The following is a 21,644-nucleotide window of genomic DNA, read 5'->3' as shown; positions in this document are numbered from 1 at the left end:
GCCACAAAATAAGTTTTGACTAATGGAAAAGACGGAAAGAAGAATAAACTAATTTTATTCATGGACAGAATCATTTTATGATTTGATCATTTTGGAACTCACGCAGTATAAGTATGAAATGAAAATAAAATTTAAATTAAAATTGCATTACACGTCTAGAGGGAATCTGCTGAAGTTTTATGTTTTTAACGTAAAATGTTATTATAAAAAGTAAATAGAAACTGCAGCTGTGATGTATTGAAGTAGATAAAGAAGTTTATATTGAGATGTATAGAGGTATAGTACTTGAGTAAATGCACTAAGGGAGTTGGGGAAAGTATTTAGCCAGTAAAACAAAAACATGACGATAAATGACATAATGAAAAATTGTCAGGTCATTTAGAGGATAGAGTAGACCTAGTTTTCTATTAGATGGAAAAGTTAAATCCAGTAGAGTGTAGAGGATCAGAAACCTGGAGAATGACACAAACTGTTAACTTCACACATTTGGTTTATTTGTTTCTAATTTTGAAAAGATCATAAATATCTTCAAATGCACAGAAGCAGTGACGGCGAGTCTTTCAGCAGCAGCAGCAGCAGCACATGTGCCTCCTGGTCGCAGCCGCGGTCCGACGTCCTCTGAGGCTCAGAGAAGACGCAGGACGCTCACACACTCAAGACAAGTCACTCAAGTCTCTCCCACCGTCTCATAGTTTCATCTCTTACGACATACAAAGTGCATTTTTCAACATGTTGCATTCAAACATTTTCTCACGTGATATACAGTATATCTGTCTAAACCATCCTAACACACACATATTATCATGGTTGTAAAGTACAGTAGGAAGCGCTTAAGAGAGCTTTCAGAGCCCCCTGCAGCTGAGACAGAGAACTGCTGCAATATTACAAAACCTGTTTCCTAAACAGGGTTTTTCTACTAAAAACAAAACCAGGCGTAACGTTCGATGTGGAGATGTTACAGAGGACAGAGGCAGTCATCAAATCACGAAACGAGGACTCCATGAAACCAAAAAGTAGGAACCACGATGGTCTATTTTTGGCACAGCTCACAGTAGCACCAGGGACACAGCCTTCAGATGGCACAGGAGAAAGCTGATTATACACAACAAAGCTGGGTTTCCTAGAGGAATATAAACTCATTACTTCAGATTTATTCATGTTTGCGTTCCTCTGGGAAATCCAGCCTGTATTTGTACGGCACTTTACAGGGATGTATTGGCTAAATTCATCAGTCTTGTATCAGATCTCTCTTTCAAACACGTCCTCGCTCACATACGGTAAAATGTGGTGATTGATTTTGATGTTTTCCCCAAGGTCACCAGCTCCCAGTGCTCGCGTCTAACACAGCAATAGGGCATCGTCTGTTGTGCACTTAACATGGCTGGTTGTATCACACTGTCGTTCTACAGTGTGGTCTGTGTGCATGTGTGTGTGCACGTATGTGGTATGACACAGGGCTAAGGCACCAAAATGTTCCTCAGATATGAAGCCAGGCCGTGCGGCTCAGAAGGGGAAGCACCCATATTATGTGCAGACTGTATTATCCAAGCTTATACTGCTGTTACAGAATGTGATTGTCACTCCCAGATTTTCCAACGCAGCTGAGACATGCTAGTGTTATTTGGAGTAATGAACACAACTGACAGATTGTACTAAACAGTAAGACAGCCTACAGACTTCTAGCACGATGCTTCATGAGAAAAGCGAGTGGCAGCGGGAGAGTTATGGGGATGGCACTGAACACGCTGAATGCTGCTGGAACACTCAAGTTAAAAATAAATAATTCAATTTGAAACCTCCTTTGGAAAAAAAAAAAATCCTGAAAAAACATGTCTCTTATTAAAAAACATCTCACACTTCATCCTATCACAAAAAGACGAGGATCGGAGAGTTGGACAGTTTATAAAACCACCGATTGATGTGTAAAAAACAGTTAAGAAAAGAAGTTTCGGTAAAAGCCTGGATTGTGCTGAGCCCATCCCTCAGCACTGCTCCACCGCTCGGGTGTTTGTGTGTGTGCGTGCTTGTGCCAAAAGACAAAACAAACACAAATAACTACACCCTGATACCGTGTTGGCATCCTTCCTTCATCCTCCCACTGAGAAGTCCCTACAAACCACAGCGTCTCTTTAATGCTGTGTGCGTCAACACAAGACATGTGAAGGTGGACTCAAAATAAGGGTCAAACTTTAAGGGACGACAGGATAAAGGATTGGTAAGGGTTGTGTTTCTGGGTTTAGGCTGGAGTGTGCGGTGGCTGGAGAGGTTGGAGGTGAGTCCTCCTATGACTGGGGGAGGTGTTGTCTGATGATCTCTCTGGACTGGGGGGGGATCCTGTCAGGGAAACGGACTGAAAACTCCACAATGAGGTCACCACGGTGTAACGGGTTCTTGGGCAAAGGCAAGCCTTCTCCTCTGAGTCGCTTCACCGTCCCCGGCTTGATGATGTCGTGACAGGGAAGGGAGATGATGCGGTTTTCCAGCGTGGGGATGCTCACCGTGCACCCACACAATGCCTGGAGAGGAGAGGAAGAGGGGATTAAGAGGGTTAATATCTTTAGAAGGAATGATACGCCAAAGCCATAAATATCCCAATGACTTAGTGTTTCCATGAACTAAAAAATGGTTTCTTATCCCTCAGTACGTCATCCTCATGTTCTCTGTGTGTGTTCATCATGTGGGTGTTTGTGTGTCTGTTTATAAAGAGACAGTGAGTACGTCTTCCTGACAAATAGTTTAACATTAACTCTGTGGGGTCTACATAACCGGAATATTAGTAAAACATAACTTGGCACTGGAAAGGTTTTCCGGTTTGTGCGTCTCTCTGTGTAGGTGGAGGTTGTGTGGGTGTAAGTGTTGGCGGGGGCTACAAATTGCACACTGCTAATTTTAGCAACCACCTCATAGCATAGCTCATGGCTAATGAAGTGAGGCAGGAATCGGCTGAGCTCGTAAATAGTTGGAGGGCTTGTCAGATGGGCTGTCAGGCTGACGAGAGAGAACACACTAACACACACACACAGACACACACAGAGTAGGGTAAGTGCTAAACTAAACACAGAGACCTGTGGTTATCACGACTTCGCAGGCTTTTAATCCAGTGAGCATCACTCACCAGATTTGCGCCGAACAGAGCGAAGTATTTAAATCCACAAGTCTGTGAATGGAAATCCTGATGAATAGAAAACCTTCCTTATATAATGTATTTCTAAGCAACTGTTACAAAATGGTTTAACACACACAGAATAGGGTCAGTGAATAAATAACATAAAGGTGTGCAGAGAGCGAGACGGAGAGCCATTGTGGATGACCTACACCTCACCAGGGGAGAAAGAGTTTAGGTCAAGAAAGTTGAACGATGAAACTTGCCACTTATAAAAATTACTCGGGGATAAAAGAAGACAGAGGGATAATGGGGAGTCTTGTTTGTAAAAGGGTTTGTCATGTCCCTGGTTTTGAGTCTGCCCGATTACTTTTATGAAATGACTTCTCCTCTTTTACCCCCACTCTACAAAAGTGACCCAAAAAGTACTTTAAAATGATTGTGATAGACAGTATATTGTAACTACACTGCTAAGTTAGCAGTGAAAACAAGGTTTAGCTGCTAACTTAACATGCTAAGTTAGCAGTGAAAACAAGGTTTAGCTGAAGCTGATTAAATGTCTTTAAATTTAAAAGGTATTTGGTCACACACTAAAGGAAAAGTTGGTCATAACGGACAAATTAAATCATGACCTATGATGATGAACACTCAGGTGATCACTACAGTCACCATGAATATCTGCTTATTCCTGAGCAAATGCAGAGATATCGATTAGTGATATCTTCACCTGCTGGTGGTGCTAGATGAAGAACCCATTGTTGATAGGATTCATCCTTTTAGCAGTACGAGTATCGGTACAATTTGAATAGCAATACGGGTGAAAAGGAAACACCATACGTTAGTGTATTTGTTGCTAGCGCAAAACTGCTAGCATAGCTAAACATTTGCACTAAAATCGACAGTGTACAAATTTTAAGTTTAGATGTAGAACTGAAGCTCACGTGACAGGATATTTCCTTATGGGGGGAGAAATTGCATAATGTCAGGGGTAAGAGGGGCGGATATGAAAAGCTCAAGAGACTGGTGGTGCGCTGGTTAAAATTAGAATATTCTAGTTAGGAAGGAATTCTTGCTGGAAACATGCTAAGCTAAATGTTTCACAGCTTTTAGTGGAGCATGAGTTCAAGAATCCCACTCGGTATTTTCCAAACATACCAACTTTTACCACCATTCATTCAAGTCAACTTGCCGCTCATGATGTAAAAGCCATTTTGTCTGTATTGACACGTACTAAACCTCTAAGACCCCAGTCTATGTCACAACACGGGCAAGGTTGTAGACAGTTGGGGGATTTTCTCGGCTCGTCTGGTGGTTTTTTTAACAAACAGGGATGGACATGTGGACGGTTGAAGTCCAGTCGAGTAGAGCAGCTGCTTCAGAGTTTTCCAGCCATGACATCATCCTCCGTTTACCCGCTATACGTACAGCGTGGGGTGATTTAGCCTGTGACTGTCATGGAGACTGGTGGCTCATCCTCTCGGTATGAACACTTCCATTCACTAACACAAGTCTTACACACACACAGACGGGTTGCTATGATGCTCGACACACACTGCCAGCTGATCGTCGGGCCAACTGATTGCATAAGCCACAGCTCAGACAGACGCAGACAAACACACACGTACACTGTGATTTTACTTTGTAAGAATGCGGTCTGTCCATTCATCCGTCCATTTGTCCATTTGTCCATCTGTCCATCCATCCAGGAAAATAGGTCAGGTTTTTGCTCAATTGTAGTTGTCGGCATTTGTTTGTTTAAAATTAGCTGCTAAAAAAGCGCATGCTGCCTTTTTCTTCGATGGAATCAACACCTCCGACCACGGCATATAAACAGTATATTTCTAAATGATAAATGAGGTGGAGCTTAGTCTTTAGAGCCCAGCAGCTACAGTTAGCACCTACGTGTGCTTGGAACTGGATTTTGCTGCTGAGAGCAGCTGTGACAGCAGCTAGAAAAGCACTTGCCATGGATGATACCAGCGCACTGCAGAATCCTCATTAATGCCAGAATGAGCCACCATATAGATCCAGGTAGAGGCCAGGAAATCAATGTGTCAAAGTTTCACTGGGCTCTCTAACTGAGTCTGGCTGCTGTTGTGATGAAGATTCTGCCGGGCTGGAAGTTGCCCTCTAGCAGTGCTTCCCCAGGAGTTTACAGAGTGGTCAAACGAGGTCGGCTGGAGCTAAATGAGGCCGTTCATCGCAGCACGCTTCAGGCAGAAAACAAACCTGAGCAACAAAACAGCAGAGGAATCTTACAGCAGGTGATATATGATAAAATTACTGTACATGTGTTGAGGAACTTTTGACCATCCTCACACATTACATCTGTAGACCATTAGGAGAATATGGCCTGTCTAGTTCCACACATACTCCCAAGGTCAGGTTATAGATAAAGGGCCAACCAACAGCACGCTGTAGTGTCTAAGTTGAAGGACTTTCTTACCCAATTCAGATGCCCCAGAGAGAGAGGCACAAACTCCAACTCTTTTGCGTATTAGACCAGTGGCAAGACGTAAGGATACTATGGAATTTAGGAATGTATACTTTAGGCTTAACTATCCAATAGGATGCGAACACCTACATGAACAATAGAGAGAGTGACAGCAATTCTAGCCTTTCATGGACGCAAGTAGAGGGAGATATATGCAGATGCTGTGTGAGACATCTGCAGACTTGGGGATGACGATTGCTCATGTTGCTCTGTTAGCGTTTGTATATTGTTCCACCTTCTGGTTTCCTTGATGCATCAAGTCTAGATTAAACTCTTCTGCATAAGACATCAGCGGCTGCCTGAGTTCTCCTTTCACCAGCTTCCAGAAAACTTCCACAACAATACGAATTAGATGTTACTAACTCGGAGCCTTCAGAATGGAAATAATCATCTTACTGTCATATTATCTACTGGAGCACGGACCATACTACATGTGGCAGGTCGTCCTGTGTGCAGCATGTAGCCGGTGCTGTGCTTCACTGCAGCATTTCGCATCTCATCATGAGGGAGGCAGAGCAGAGCGGAGCAGTGGAATATGAGCTCCTATTTGCTTTGGATACTGAATCATCTGACCTACTTCACTAATATTCCCCGGATACCCAGCCCCACCTCCCCAATCCACATCTTCAAGTCCCCTCTCTCCTCCATCCTGTCTTTGGCTGCATCAGACTTAAGTCTCTTATCTGGTTGCTTTTCAGACCACAGGGCTTTAGCTGTGGGAGTTCTGCAGTGCAAACTTAATCATTGTGCAGGTTTGATCAAGCACCACCTCCTCTTTAACGTGACTCAACAAACTTTATCACGCTCTCATTAACTGGGCTGTCTTCACATGTGCTGTGCGCAGGCGCCCACTATTTCCTAGTCGATGCTGCTTTTTAGAGAAAAAAACTTGCGAACAAACAACTCCCCTGACATCTCCAACTCTTTGAGAGCACCTGCCATTAAGCCGACCATGTGAAGAGCAGAGCCGTGAGTGGCAGCGCTGTTAGAGGCATTAAAAGCCTGTGTAATTCACAGACGGAGCAGAGCCCTGCTGGACCCGTTGCCCTCGTAGGAGCGGCTAATTAAATGTCCTGCCAGTCACAGTAATAGCGGCCTGGATTGTCACCACCACCACACTACAATCCATCTTTAACCGAGGGTGTCCGCAAATTTGCTTGAAGATGCAAGAGTGTGAATGCTCGCATGCATGGCTATGTCTGTGTGTGGTGATGTAGAGTGTGCCCGCCTGCCGGTGTGTTAATGTATATGTATTTATACGGCAGTGCAGAACAAGTGAGGACGACGGCCGCTCTGAGCAGGTCACACAAGGACACAACATTCCTGCTGCCTCCCTCACACCGCTGTGACAGAGACTCTGCTCTCACTGATCTTACCCTCCAGCAACACGCACGCATGCATGCACGCACGCACGCACATTCATTCAAAACTTTGCAGCTCCATAAGTGCATAAAGCTTCTGCCTTGTTTGCTCCACTGGGATTCAAACTCTCAACCTCAGCAGCATTAGCTACTCATCTACATGCAGAATCATAAAGAGAGAATAGATAGATGAAAAAGACAGCAAGAGAGAAGAGAGAGGGAGGTTAGGTGAAAATGTGCAGACACACCTCTTTTAGACTGATCTTGCAGTTATAAATGATATTGGAACCGTCTCTCTTGAAGTGGACGTGACCTTTGTCTCTGAGCACAAAGGCTATGTCGGCAGGAATGTTCTCGGGGGTCTCGTCCCCCTCTTTCGGGAAGGTGATCTTGGTCCCCTCCTTCCAGCCCTTCTTGATGATGATGTTGAGGATTTTGTCCTCTGTCCTCATGCTCCGGCCGTCCGGGTTCAGCCTGCGGCGGGTGATCTTCATGCGCTTGGTGCAGCCGTGGAAGATCTCTTCCAGCGAGACCTTCAGCTCGTGGACCACTGGGGGGTCCTGGTGCTTTCTGCTGGTGCCCAGGGACTCTGACGGCGCCCCCCTCCTCCTGCGTCCCTCCCCAGGGAATCCGTTGTTCATCCCTCCTGGAAAGCCAAACTGTCTTCCAAAGTGAGTGAAGGGGTCATCCTCATCCATGTCCATGTCCTGCTCCATGTCGTTGCTGTGGTCATTGTGGTTGTGGTGGGAGAAGCCGTTGGAGCGACTGTGGCTGCGGTTGGAGCCAAAAAACATGTCAAAGGGGTTGGAGCCACCGAAGAAGGAGGCGAAGGTGGCGTGGGGGTCTCCATGGAAGGTGTAGTGGTGTGTTGAGTTGCCAGGGACACCTGAGGAGCTGCTGCCTCCTGTCTTCAAACCTGGGAGAGAACAGGTGGAACAGAGTGTGAGAACTTGAGCACATGCACACAAACACACACAAACTGAAAACACACATTAAAATGAACTCAGATTCCAGATGCAGAAAAGACTGAGTGGTGTTAACAGCAGAGAGAAGAGTGTAGCCCACGTGGGCAGGAAGAAATCCCACAGCATCATCGTGATCTTCCAACAGCGCTGAGAGTGAAGGACCTCATAAAATACACAAACTAACACACACACACACACACACAGTTATACACACACTACACTAGCAGTTGAGGTAGGTGATGAGGTATTACAGCTGGGTGTGTTTTTGACATTAAAGATAACAATAGACAATCATGCACAAACTAGAAATCATGGAGGAGACACAGCGTTATAACTTTAGTGGCTGAAGTAATAACACCTCAGTCCTCCACTGTGATATTAGATGCTGAGTCTGTTCCTGAGCTATTTCAATAACAACTTAATCCATCATAATGTCTGCTTAACAAGGCTTCACTAACAGAGTGCTCCTGCCTGCACTCTCTCACCGACAGACTCAGACAGGCATTACCAAACCCAGACACCGACCCCCCCCTCACTCACCTTCCTCTCCCAGCTGATCATAGACCACCCTCTTCTTGGGGTCGCTGAGCACCTCGTAGGCCTCCGCGATCTCCTTGAACTTCTCCTCGGCGTTGGCGTCCTTGTTCTTGTCGGGATGGAAGCGCAGCGCCATGCGTCGGTAGGCCTTCTTGATCTCCTCCTCGTTGGAGCCCTTGGGGATGCCCAGGGTCTTGTAGTAGTCCTTCCCCATAGCTGCGCACAAACATACACTCTCTGGACTGGGACTCGGGGACCCCCCCCCGCACTTACTCAGCTACGGCCGTGGTCAGTCACTGGTGAGATAGAGGAGATGCGTTAGAGTTAGGGTCTTATAATTATTCCTCTGAGGCGGATGCTGCTCAAAGCCAGAAACTATATTAGTCCTGGGAAAGGTGCAGCGTGCACTCGAGTGCTCTACTGCAGGGGCTTTTTCTGTGAATTTATCCAGTGAGAGTTGGACACGGGAACACATAGTGCTGGTTTTACTAACTGTTGCTATGGGGATGTGGTTACTGAGCCGGTTGTAGAGTCAGGTAGAGTGCCGAGGAATCCCCTTCATCTGCTTTATCGAAGGGCATCTCCCTGTCAGCTCAGACAGGTAGAGACAGTACGTGGGTGAATGGAGTCGTTTTCAATAAATTGAGACTTGACTGATTGGAGATGACAGTGACTGATCTGCCTCCTGCTGTGATGTATGATTAGAGACACAGCCTCTCAGACATCAGGCACCTCTTCTTTCCTCTTCACCTTCCTCTTCCTCACTGTTTTATATTAGACTATATGTACATTCAATCTATATGCAGACGACGGATACATTTATTTGGTTGTTTTTATACTGAAGACAGTGTGATGTCCAAAACAAATTTCCCCCAATTAAGTCTTATCTTTTATTTTATTTTCACCGAGACACTACAAAGTCTTCTTACATCTGTATTTTTATAACACATTTTTATTATTCTTATCTTTATATAGGCTGCAAACAGCACACAAAGCAATACAGCGCTTCGCTACTACAGAAGCCTGTAGAGCCCACATTATAAACACACAATTCAAACCACAGACTGTATATAATGAGTTTCAGGGCTGTAATTTAATTCAATTTCCAACAAGCACTGTGTTACAGCGGCTGTTAAACAGGAGCAGTTATGTATTAGTCCATTCACTGAGAACCAATCAGTGGTCGCAGAGACCCACGCTCAACACGCTGCGGAGCAATTGCGAAATAAAAAGCAGATTCGGAGAAATAAAGGTAAAATTAAATAAAGAGTCTCCTACCGGGATGATGAGCAAACACATGGAGAATATCACAGCAACATGGTCCGGCCGGTCTGCCCCTCTGTCTCCCTCTGTCTCTCTCTTTCTCTCCCTCTGTCCTGCCCTCACTTCTCTGCCTGCCGCCCCGGCACCGCTGGCTCCTTATAGCGTGACGTCAGCACGCAGGGACGATCACAGCCGCCGAAATAACCGGTGACCAGTTACTGAGCGTCTGGCGTAAACGACTCAGTGGAAATAACGAGTGATACAAAAAAACTATTCTCAGACACCTGTCAGTCAAACTGCATCCCTGTCACTGAGCGAGAATAATAAATACATAAATAAAGAGAAAACCTCATTAAAGTTCATCCTCTTCTGCTTCAGCCATGATAAATAACCAATATGTAAAAGTCACTTTCAGTGATGAAAGGGTTATAAACATCTGTCTTTTGATCTTCTCTGCACTGTAAAACATCTGCACCACTTTAGGCAGATTTTGGTTAAAATGCATATTTAAAAATGTGGGATTTTTTTCCTTACCGCTGCTTTGTTTTCTGTCCGATCCTGGTCCTTCAGTGACTAAAAATCCTTTGCTTTCTGGGGAGCAAACCCAGCCCTCTCCTTCTCTCTTTATCTCTCTCTCTGTGTTTCTCTCTCTGTCTGTCTGTCTGTCTGTATCCCCCTTTCTCTGTCTCTATTTCCCCCTCCCTCCCTCCCTCTCCCTCTCTCTTTCTCCCCCTCCCTCTCTCTTTGTTCAGAGTCTGTTCACAAACACACTCAACACACTCACACGGAGTTACATTTGGGCTCCAGTTCTGACAGGAGAAACTGACCAGTGGCTTTGTTTTAACTCTGCTGGTGAGAGGGTTGAGAGAGGTGTGGGGGTCCACTGTGAAGACATACACAGTCATATTTGGAGAGAGAGAGAGAGCAGAGAGAGTGGGGGAGGAGAGAGTGGGGGAGGGCTGTCACGCTAACAATACCTGATAAAAAACGGTGTGCATAAGTGTGAATATGTATGCATGATCGTGTAGTCGTGCCTGGGTTGAGTATAAACACTGTTGAGTCATGTGTTGACTCCACACACACACAAACACACACACACAAACACACACACACAGATCTGATCTTCTGTCTTTGTAAAGACTAAAGATTTATTCACACTCCTACTTTCCCATCACCAGATCCTAAAATAAAACCATCTTCCACCCTTTCTTACTCAGACCCTCCCAAAAATAACCACCCAGCCCTCAACCCTGGTCTTGACCTTAATACCAGAATTCACCCCAACAAAAATTCCAGTGGTAACCCCCTAAGGTCAAATCTGGAGATTGTCTTGGATATTGAAAATCTCCTCTCAAACTTAAACTAAACCCCAACAGGAACTGTTAGTTTGAACAATTCCCCAAACAATTGAGTGATACACATAGAGCACATACCTCTGCTAAGGTTCAACAGCCCCCTTAAATTCAATCAAGGCCCCACCAGATTTCACACACTCGTAGATATCAGTCCCCTAATTAAGTTTGATTTCATCAAAAATCTAAGAATTTGGTGAAAATGTCAAAAACGGCCAAATCCCCAGTGAAAATAAATCTTCTTGGATCTGCCCTGTTGCCCCCGATCTGTGCCACAATTGAATGAGTTCTTTCTTGGCCCATTTCCCATCCTTCCACCCAGTTTCATAGAAATCCTGTCCAACAGTGGTTGCGTAACCCTGCTGGCAAACAAACTAAGGTCACTCAGAGAGCGCATACCTCCACCAGGCCCTATATGAAACCAAAATCATTAAAATCTATAAATTATTCTCTGAGAAATCAAGGAAAAAATAATAATAACTCAATCTGGCTTTGTTAAAAACAGTTAAAATATGTTTTCTGATTGGCCCCCTGATCCAGATCTACACCAACATTGAATGGGTTCCTCTCTGACCCATACTGCATCCTTCCACCAAGTTTTAGTGATAATCTAGTCAAGTTGTCTTTGTGTAATCCTGCTTACAAACCAACCAATAAACCAACAGACCAACAGGGGAGAAAACATAACCTCCAACAGTAATAAAAGAGCTACCCCAGTATTACACAGTAAATCCCTTTAAGGCTTCCAGATCAGGTAATGAAGCAGCTCCTTAAGGCTCCTGCCGTGTCTGCAGATAGTGTCCTTGAATAGTGCTCATTAAAAAATTTCAAACTAAAATACTGGTTGACATGTGAGGCAGGAACTTTTAGAACCAACTGAAGTTATGAGACTGTGGAACAATCACTCACTTTGACTATTAATTCAAGTCTTGTTCTATCCCTAATTTAACTTTAATACACTTTTAAACCAAGTATACTTTCAAACTAACCCCAATCTCTTGGCCCTGGAATCATCAGTTACACAATCCAGAGATAAGCCAACATGAACTGTTTTTAAAATCCGTCCTTCACTGTGGGGGAGAGTTGGCTCCTCTTGTAGCTGAAAAGACACTGGGTACATCCTGAAGGCCAAAAATTCTTCCCCGACTTCACCACTGTTCTCCGTCCAAAGCGGCTCAACAAGCAGCCGGCCCAGCTCTCCAAAAACATCTCACACACACTACAACACCAAATGAGCTCTGAGTCATTATTGATGACTTTTACTGTTAAGTGCATAGGAAGGTACACTCAGCGGGGAGTAGCTTTTCAGCTCTGTTGGGTCGATGCAAGAGAGAGAGAGAGAGCGAGACTGATTTAAACTTGAGTCATCATTCCCCATCGGACAGGCGAGGAGGTGAGAGAAAAAGTGGGTGTCTCAATGGAGGAGTCTGTCTGACACACGCAAATGTACACTGGCTCTCACGCACGTGCATGTACTTCGCTTGAAACAATGCAGGTGTGCAGAGAAGCCGCTGTTTTGACGATCTGCGGTGGAGACCCGGAGAGAGACATTCCTACATGTCCAGCTGAGCGTGTGTGTGTGTATTTGTGTGTTGGCAGCAGGGAGGGACTTGGGGCCAGTGCAGCTGTCCCAGAAAAGCAACTGGTCAGCAGAGGAGCATTATGCACGCAGGGCGCTCTGTTTGGCCTGTGACGGGGAAACATGGTGAAATCAACTGCAATGCAGCAATGGAAACATGCGGTTAGGAAGAGATGTGAAATCTGCATGCGTGTGTGCGTGTGTGTGTGTGTGTGCGCCAAGTGAGCCCGTAGATTACACAGTAAACTGATCTTCCTCCGTCATTGTGAGAGGTTCTTGAATAAAACAGATTGTGTGTACACCTCCAGCAATGTGATTACAATCTGTTTTATGTCTGCATTTGATGACCACTGATCCACGTGCTGCTCCGATGCTGAGTGTGCACGGAAATCAGTCTAGGGGCAACTGCTCCTGACCTGATGCTGCGTTTCCATGGCGACACAGGAATCTGCCAGACAGTGATGTGTCTGCCAGGAAAACTCTCAGCAACGGGTCCTCTGAGCACGTGTGTGTGTGTGTGTGTGTGTGTGATGAGACAACAAAGAGATATTCACTCAGGCTAAAGTCTGAGAGCAGACTGTCACATGGTTATCGACTGCTTGGAGAGTACTCCACCACCTCAGCCGAGAGACGGGGGTGCAGGAGGGCGACCGAACGGTGAGAGACAGCAGACGATGGGTTCACACGGGGTTTCTTTTAACATGAAGAGGAGGCAGCAGCGAGCGTCTGTGAGCATCTCCCACCTCCCCTCCTTTTCTCTCCCTCTCACAGCCTCAAAACACCCCGTCCTTTCCACCTCCTCTCTCACTTCTACCCTTCCCGTAACCATAGAGACCACTGTTGCCTGAAGAGAGGACAGACGTGGTGGTGTCAAATGAGGATGCTGGATGTATGTGTATACACACACACACACACACACACACACACACACACACACAGACAGAAATGCACACGAAAACACACAGATTTCTTTACAGCCCCCCCCCTGAACAATCTGTAAAAGCTCCTCTCTCGGCTGTGGACATGTACTTTCACAAAGATGCAGAGAACAACAGGATGCGGATGCCAGTCAGAACACTTCTAGCAAACACTTGTCATAACAGGCTTCTCACACAAGGAAGCTTTTGTCGTGTTCTTTTTTCCTTAGGTAGAGATGGTAGAGTCGGTCTGGTTCAAAAAAGTATTTATTTAGAAGCAATGAACAGCTACTACATAGCTATGGGCACTCAACGTACAACCCGCAAGCCGCCTAATACCGCCAGGGAAGTCAAGAGTCGCCCCGAGCGGACGGTGGGTGCAATATTTATAATAATAGGTAGAACTTCAGCAGGAGGGGAGTCACGTGGCTAGTGCACAGGCTGGTCCCAGCCTCAAGGCACTGGAATTCGCCAATGATGAGGAGCCCAGTTTCGTCCCTCCTTTGACAGTAGCTGGGACAAATCTTTACATTCTGACAGTGTTTGGTTTGGTGTTTTAAAACAAGCCTTGAATCGGCTGACAGCTTGTGAGCTTTCAGTATGGCATGCGCATTTTCTAGACAAAACAACGCCTTTCCTATCTGTCCTTCAGACCCTAGTGGCAGCTGCTTGAATTCTTTCTAAGGGTATGTCACAGTTTTTTAAGAAAACAGTGCATTCATCTATGTGTGATTTTTGAAATAAAGCTAATGGAGTTTATGCTGTAATATAGTAAGTTAGGTATGAGAACAAGTTAAAGTACAGTGTATTGTATGCCACAGATGTACAGTCTTCTCAAACAGGCATTATCAGACAGGTGCAAGACTGAACTGCGATGTGACGCACACACCCACACACAACAATCAACTTCAAGATTAAAACCAGCCAGCAACGGCTACTATCAGTCACTATGTGAAGGCCGCACATTTTCCCACATATTCAGCCCAAACTGCCCCTGCCCCACCCCTGTCCAACATACTGCACTTGTTTAGTTCAGTTTCATTGCCATCTTCACAGACACATATTCAAAGAAAAACATAGATTTTAGTCTTAACAATATTCAAAGGAAAACATAGATTTTAGTCTTAACAAATATTCAAAGGAAAACATAGATTTTAGTCTTAACAAATATTCAAAGGAAAACCTAGATTTTAATCTTAACAAATCCCTCCTTTCACACCATTTCATGGTGTGAACAATTTACTGGGGATTATCCACGAACTCCCCAACCTCCATCTCATCCAATGCACACCCCTCATCATCATCATCACCACTCAACAAAAGCAACTGATAGGGTGGGGGAGGGGGCATGGTTTCCTTGGTCAGAGCCGTGGTGATGAGTCGGTTGAGCAAGGTCCTAAAGCAAGGGATGCAGCAGCAGCCACAGGTGACTAGGATAGCTGAAAAGATAGCTAGGGAGAGGAGGCAGGATGCAATCAGCCCTTTCCATTTGCCGAATGCAGTGTTCATCCAATTATGTAGGGGGTTGTTAATTCCAGAGTCTGCGGCCATGTCCTGTGCCATGGTGCGTAAGGCGGAGAGGGCCCTGGTCACCGAGCCATCAGGGGCGGTATTGTTGGGATAAATGTACAACAAGAACTCCCTATCATAGTGCACACACCACCCTTTTCTGCCAGTAGGAGGTCTAGGGCCATTCGGTTCTGTGTGACCATAAGGGACGTAGGGGCGAGCTGTTCGGATAGGCCTGTTATGGCGTCTCGAGTAAGGTTGGTGAGGCGTTGGAAATTGAAATGGATGTAGTTAATGCGATCCACGTTTTTGTTGGGAGTTACCCATATCCAGATAGACACAAATCCCGCTGCAACTTGATCCACTAATTTATATTGGTCTGGAACACCCCGAGGAAACCCTATGGTGTCTATGTATGTGGGTGAGTCCCTCTTTAAGTCAAAATGCGTTTTTCTTCGTCGACGGGTGCTAGTGGGTGTTTCTGGGCGGGGAGAGAGGATAGTCAGGGGCATGGCCAATTGAACAAGTGTGCAGGAAACCTTCCAGTTTGAAGGAAGGCGGTTCCTCAAGCGTTTTCCTCCACAGTACCAGAAGAGGTCACTGCGGGCCCACTCCAGTTGTGTGGCGTTGTGCCAGTCGGTAACATTGATGTTTCTAGAACACCAGGAGGACGGTATCGAACCCATCTCTCTGTGAGATGAGTTACCTTTTTTAGTCAGACACGTGTAATTTCCCTTTACTGGAGTAAATATAGGGGGCAGCGTGTTGTTTGGCGCCGGGGGAAAGAGATGACTGAGAGTAGAACAGTTGGCGGGACTGGCTTCCATGTGTAAGCCATACATGCAATCAAAACCGGGTCGATCCGAGTCTATCAGTAGGGGGCCGGGGGTGGTGGTTTAAGGTGGGCCGGGGCTGACTGCAGACTATACAATTAGTGAGGTTTTGGGAACGGGCGGTAAAGTGGACCCATTTTAGCCATATGTTTTCATCAGTGTATCCAGTCTCTATTTCTACCACATCTTCAACGGTACTGGCGTCGTAATATTGCACCGCAGGGGAGCTGGGTGGGGATGGTAGTGGTGAGGTGGATTCAGGGGGAGAGTTCGTGGAGTCATCAGACAGGGAAGGGGAAGGCTGAGTTCTAGGGGAGGAGGAACGGACGTTTATCCTAACGATGCCCATTGGGTCAGCTCCTGTCATGTCTACTCCTAAAACAAAATAATAAGGACTTGTTGGTGCGGCTTTTTTAGTCAATTTGTTATAGTGGAGATGTTTAAGAGTCTTTAAGAGACTATTGTCGGGGAGCTGGCAGACGTGATCCTCCGGGTGAGTGTTTCTTTGGAGCTGTCCTAGGGGTTTGTGCATTGTATCTGTGGGTGTAACTTTTGGGGCCTGTGTTCCACAAAACGTGTTATCAAAGGTTTATCATTTTGCATTCATCTCTAAACCATTGTTTTTATATATGATATCAGGAACCATATGAACATGTGATGTACAATGCAGAAAAGTAATTTTTCATTTCTAAGCATGTGATTGCTTCTAATATCAATGTGTGTGTGGTGTGGGTGCGATACCATGTATCTCAGGCGTCGAATGAATCAGAGTATCCACCGCTCTCTCCCGGCCCCCCCCCTCCTCAAATCTGCCTGAGCAGCTGCACCCCGTTCCTCTGGACACTCCCTCGCCCAACGTCCCCTCTTTCCACACCTGTAGCAGGTGTCTGCTGTTCTGTTCGTGGAGGAATACAGGGCGGAGGTCAACGGCTGGGGCTGAAGCCACTTCAGGTCTCTGAAGAGGGGCACAGTCGAGATCGTGGTCCACTCTGACACACTGAGGCACTGTAGGATACAAAGAAAACTTTTTCTGTGCAGATTTATCTGTTCGTTCACATTCATTGGCCATTTTATCACATTCATTCCTTGGGTAGCACACTGCATTTGTAATGACAAAGCAACAGTTGCAGGCGTATGCTTTTTATGTAGATGCAATGAAGAGATGTGTGTGTGTGGAAGAGTTGAACTGTGTGAGTTGTGTGTGTGTGTGAACTATGTGTTGTGAGAACTACGTGTGTGGACTGAGTGAATATTAAAATCCCAGGAGATAAGACACAGACACATGCTGAAGGCCTCTTCGAGGTCTTGTTGGGGGAGACGAGCACAGTCTCAGATTTGTGGCTCTGATGTCAATTTGGCAGTTTACACAAGCAGAAATAGTATGCATAAGCAGAGATAATATTTAGTGTGGTATAATGGTAAAAAAATGTCATTACATTCCTCCCTTGTGATCATAAAATGATCACAACATCAGATACAAAATTTACTTGCAAAATGTCAGCACATATTATATCTAAGGGTGAAAATCTCAAGTAAAATTCTTAAGTAGTCTTTATCTTCCAATTCTAAAAACAAAGAAAATTAAATAAATAAAGAATTTCTGTGTGGAAATTGCTTCTTCACTCCAAATTCGATCTCTATTCAGTTAAGGATATATCATTTCACAGTACCAATTTTGCTTGGATCTGTGTAACAGTGCAAGGAACCCTCTAATTTTGTGCACTATAAAAATATTATGGTTGGCGGTCTCGATAGCAAATTTAGTTGGATTATATATTGTCATAACTCTAAAACCATTTTAGGAAAAATTATATTATAACATAATCATGCAAGTTCACCTTTTCAAAGAGCAATGAACATTATTCAGTCTGACATTTGAATTTGAATTTTGAAATATTAAAATATCCTTGTTTGAATAAAACATAAAGAAAACAAATAAAACAAACATCTAATAAAACAATAAAAAACATAAAGAAAATAAATAAAACAAACATCTAATAAAACAATAAAAAACATAAAGAAAATAAACAACTCCAACTAAAATACCAGATAAGATGGACTCTCTAGTCCCATTAACGAAAATTGCTCTTGAATACATAAAAATATTTGACACAGGATATATGTTACCAGCTCAGTAACCTGCTTCTCTAATTGAATTGTTAAAATACAAAACATTCATATTGTACAATTAGAAATTGTTGAGACAATTACTAACTGAACTTTTTACCTTCACAACCTTGGGATAAGAACAGTTTAATAATCTTATCAAATAGGAGCACTAAAATTGATTAAACAAAAGATGTGCTCAAACATAAAGTTAAACTGGGAATTAAATATCTGAATTCATTACAAAGTATTATATAGAATTTGTCACAAAAAAGTCAACAGTCCTGTAAATCATTTAGAATGTCTTAATTATCTATGGAGTTTAAAGCAACAGAAACACAATTATTAGAATTATAAGAATTCACTGCCTGATTACTAGAAATCACACTTGTAACCGAAATCATGGAAAGCAGTAGGGATTTGTCTCAGGTAGGAAAAGTGAAGGGTGAAGTCCTGCTATCTCCATCGTCATTCACATTATCTGCGTGTTTCTCTTTGCTCATATGGAACTCAGAGGTGCGTAGCTGAGTTTAAAGTAGAGTATACAAGCTTATATTTGGAAATAATAAAGACAAGACATACAGATAGACCCTCCTTTTGTGGTCAACATATTACTTTAAGATTTTGAGGAGGAGTCGGCCAAATCAGTGGCTACTTCTCGTAAAGACCGAGAAGGTGGGTCAGTGGGTACACAATGTGTGAGGTGGTGCCAAATTGCTCCTGTTTTTCCTTTTACTCGGATCGCATGTGAGGTACTCTGTTACCTCCCAAGGTCCTGTCCACCTAGGGTCGGGCACTTTCTCTTGTGAACTTTGACCTCACCCAATCACCCGGTCTTACTGGAACAGGAGTCTCCGTGGGGTCTCGTCAGAATATCCAGCAGCCGCCTGGACCTTTGCAGACAAAACTTCAGTAAGATTAGTTAAAGCTTTCATGTAGTCAGTCAATTTCTCCTGACGTACATCCAACCCGGGTCCATAACCAGGGTCTGGAGGAGGCCCTGGCATGGGCCGTCCTGTGAGAAGCTCATGTGGGGATAGATGGGTGACACCATTGGATGAACTTCTTATTGACATGAGCGCCAAGGGCAGTGCTTCAACCCACGTGAGTGAGGTGTTGTGATATGCTAGTGCTGTGACATGTTGCTGTAATGTGGTGTATCGGTGTGGGTCGGGGTTGGTCGTGTTGGTATGTCAGGGGTGTGTATCTCTAACTGTAAAAAGTTCCCGTCGTCATTTGTCTCTTAGTGGAAAAAATAAAAAATAAAAATAAAAATAAATAAAAAATAAAACCACAAGCCAATCCAATGATGTCAAACCAGTTGTAACCCGAGCTGTAATGTCCCTTGGTCTCCCCCAGGTGGCAGGCGTACACCGCTAGTTGTACGTTCTTTTATCCTTCACCAGATGGCGTCCTCGCTCTATTTTTCTTATTTCGTTATTTATTCTGTCTCTGTCAGCTGGGTGACCTTCCTCTTGTTATCTCCTCCTAATTTGGTTCTCTCTCGTTTTCCACACACACACTTTCATTCACACTTGTATCAGACTTCGTGCTGTGTCACCATAGTTCCTTTACATGAAGTTCATATTAGGACTACTCAAATCAGTTCCATTACCCACACATATTAGTTACCTTAAGTTCTTTAATCAATCTCCAAATCGCTATTGTTTAGTATTTAATAAATACCCACACATTCAGACCTCTTAAATCTTATATTTTTTATGTTGTCAGTTTTTTGGTCTCTGTCAGTCTTTTTATTCTAGTCAGTTACTTCATCTGTCAGTCCTCGTAACACGTTATGGTCCCGGCATCTTTTAATTTGTGCCCGATTCAAGCAACGGTGTGTCTGGCTAGTTAAGCTCCTCACTCGTCAGTGCCGGTAGCCCCTTCCTCCAGTTCACACCCTAATCCCAGATTAGGTTGCACGGATGCAATCTATTGCTTGAATCGTCTGTCTTTTCTCCAATCTGAATTAGTTTTAAGGGTTCGTGCGTCACAGGGTGTGGCGCCCGTCCCACGCAGGTCCTTGACCTCGCTTTATCTTGTTTCTGCTGAGCCAAGACAGGGTCCCGGACCCCACACAAGGTCCCTGACCTTTCACAGGGTCCCAGACCTCTGTTTATTTGACATAGCCCCTCATTGCTTCCATAAAACACAGAACGGTATAGTTTACCTCCTTTTCTCCTCTCCGCACACTCACAATCTATATCAATGCCTATATAACTAATGCAGAATTTGTTTTAACAGGTTTCTGCTTACCTTTTAAGTTGGCGCCTTGTGAGTATGTAGAGAATCGATCGGGCGGCCTCGACTTTGGGTTCCGGCCTTTCTGGTCAAAAGTTCCCTACAGGATCACGTCGGGGTCACCAAATTTTGTCGTGTTCTTTTTTCCTTAGGTAGAGATGGTAGAGTCGGTCTGGTTCAAAAGTATTTATTTAGAAGCAATGAACAGCTACTACATAGCTATGGGCACTCAACGTACAACCCGCAAGCCGCCTAATACCGCCAGGGAAGTCAAGAGTCGCCCCGAGCGGACGGTGGGTGCAATATTTATAATAATAGGTAGAACTTCAGCAGGAGTCACGTGGCTAGTGCACAGGCTGGTCCCAGCCTCAAGGCACTGGAATTCGCCAATGATGAGGAGCCGCTCCCAGTTTCGTCCCTCCTTTGACAGTAGCTGGGACAAATCTTTACATTCTGACAGTGTTTGGTTTGGTGTTTTAAAACAAGCCTTGAATCGGCTGACAGCTTGTGAGCTTTCAGTATGGCATGCGCATTTTCTAGACAAAACAACGCCTTTCCTATCTGTCCTTCAGACCCTAGTGGCAGCTGCTTGAATTCTTTCTAAGGGTATGTCACAGTTTTTTAAGAAAACAGTGCATTCATCTATGTGTGATTTTTGAAATAAAGCTAATGGAGTTTATGCTGTAATATAGTAAGTTAGGTATGAGAACAAGTTAAAGTACAGTGTATTGTATGCCACAGATGTACAGTCTTCTCAAACAGGCATTATCAGACAGGTGCAAGACTGAACTGCGATGTGACGCACACACCCACACACAACAATCAACTTCAAGATTAAAACCAGCCAGCAACGGCTACTATCAGTCACTATGTGAAGGCCGCACATTTTCCCACATATTCAGCCCAAACTGCCCCTGCCCCACCCCTGTCCAACATACTGCACTTGTTTAGTTCAGTTTCATTGCCATCTTCACAGACACATATTCAAAGAAAAACATAGATTTTAGTCTTAACAATATTCAAAGGAAAACATAGATTTTAGTCTTAACAAATATTCAAAGGAAAACATAGATTTTAGTCTTAACAAATATTCAAAGGAAAACCTAGATTTTAATCTTAACACTTTCTAAATCAATCTGACCATCTGCAGCATTATGCAGAGAGAATACTAATTTCAGTGCATTGTGTCCCCAATCGCTGTCTGGCTCTTGTTCCTTACGTCTCAATCCATGAGCGTCTCAGCACTTAGGTGTCTGCCCATGTGACCTGTCCCGGGTGTTTTAGATCAGCCCTCCTGCTCCCCGAGAGGCTTCTCCATGTATAACATATGGTCCAAGATCACAGAGCTGCATTGTTAAATACCAGCTGTGAGACCCTTTTC

General features: G+C 44.4%; 1 protein-coding gene across 2 annotated transcripts; it reads right to left on the bottom strand.

The window, feature by feature from the left end:
• Nucleotides 1–472: 472 nt before the first annotated feature.
• Nucleotides 473–10,406, bottom strand: dnajb5 (DnaJ heat shock protein family (Hsp40) member B5). Of its 2 annotated transcripts, none has more exons than XM_035166379.2 (4): nt 10,258–10,406; nt 8,464–8,756; nt 7,207–7,874; nt 473–2,516 (listed from the first exon to the last, which is right to left on the bottom strand). In XM_035166379.2, exons 2-4 carry the CDS (start codon nt 8,672–8,674, stop codon nt 2,283–2,285), a joined length of 1,113 nt encoding a protein of 370 aa, XP_035022270.1. In that variant the 5' UTR covers nt 8,675–8,756; nt 10,258–10,406; the 3' UTR covers nt 473–2,282. The 2 variants fall into 2 exon arrangements, with proteins under 2 accessions (XP_035022270.1, XP_035022269.1); XM_035166378.2 differs by lacking the exon at nt 10,258–10,406 and adding an exon at nt 9,739–10,251.
• Between the last annotated feature and the right edge of the window lie 11,238 nt (nt 10,407–21,644).

The sequence above is a fragment of the Hippoglossus stenolepis genome, chromosome 9 (assembly GCF_022539355.2).
Source record: "Hippoglossus stenolepis isolate QCI-W04-F060 chromosome 9, HSTE1.2, whole genome shotgun sequence".
In the NCBI taxonomy this organism is placed as follows: domain Eukaryota; kingdom Metazoa; phylum Chordata; class Actinopteri; order Pleuronectiformes; family Pleuronectidae; genus Hippoglossus; species Hippoglossus stenolepis.
Note: the sequence above shows the minus strand (reverse complement) of the source record. Positions and strands in the feature narration are given on the sequence as shown.

Coding starts and splice junctions, on each gene's coding strand:
- dnajb5 (XM_035166379.2), bottom strand. CDS start 8,674: ATGGGGAAGGACTACTACAAGACCCTGGGCATCCCCAAGGGCTCCAAC. Junction 7,875..8,463: donor TGATCAGCTGGGAGAGGAAG/GTGAGTGAGGGG, acceptor GTTCTCTCCCAG/GTTTGAAGACAGGAGGCAGC. Junction 2,517..7,206: donor GCAAGATCAGTCTAAAAGAG/GTGTGTCTGCAC, acceptor TCTCCTCTCCAG/GCATTGTGTGGGTGCACGGT.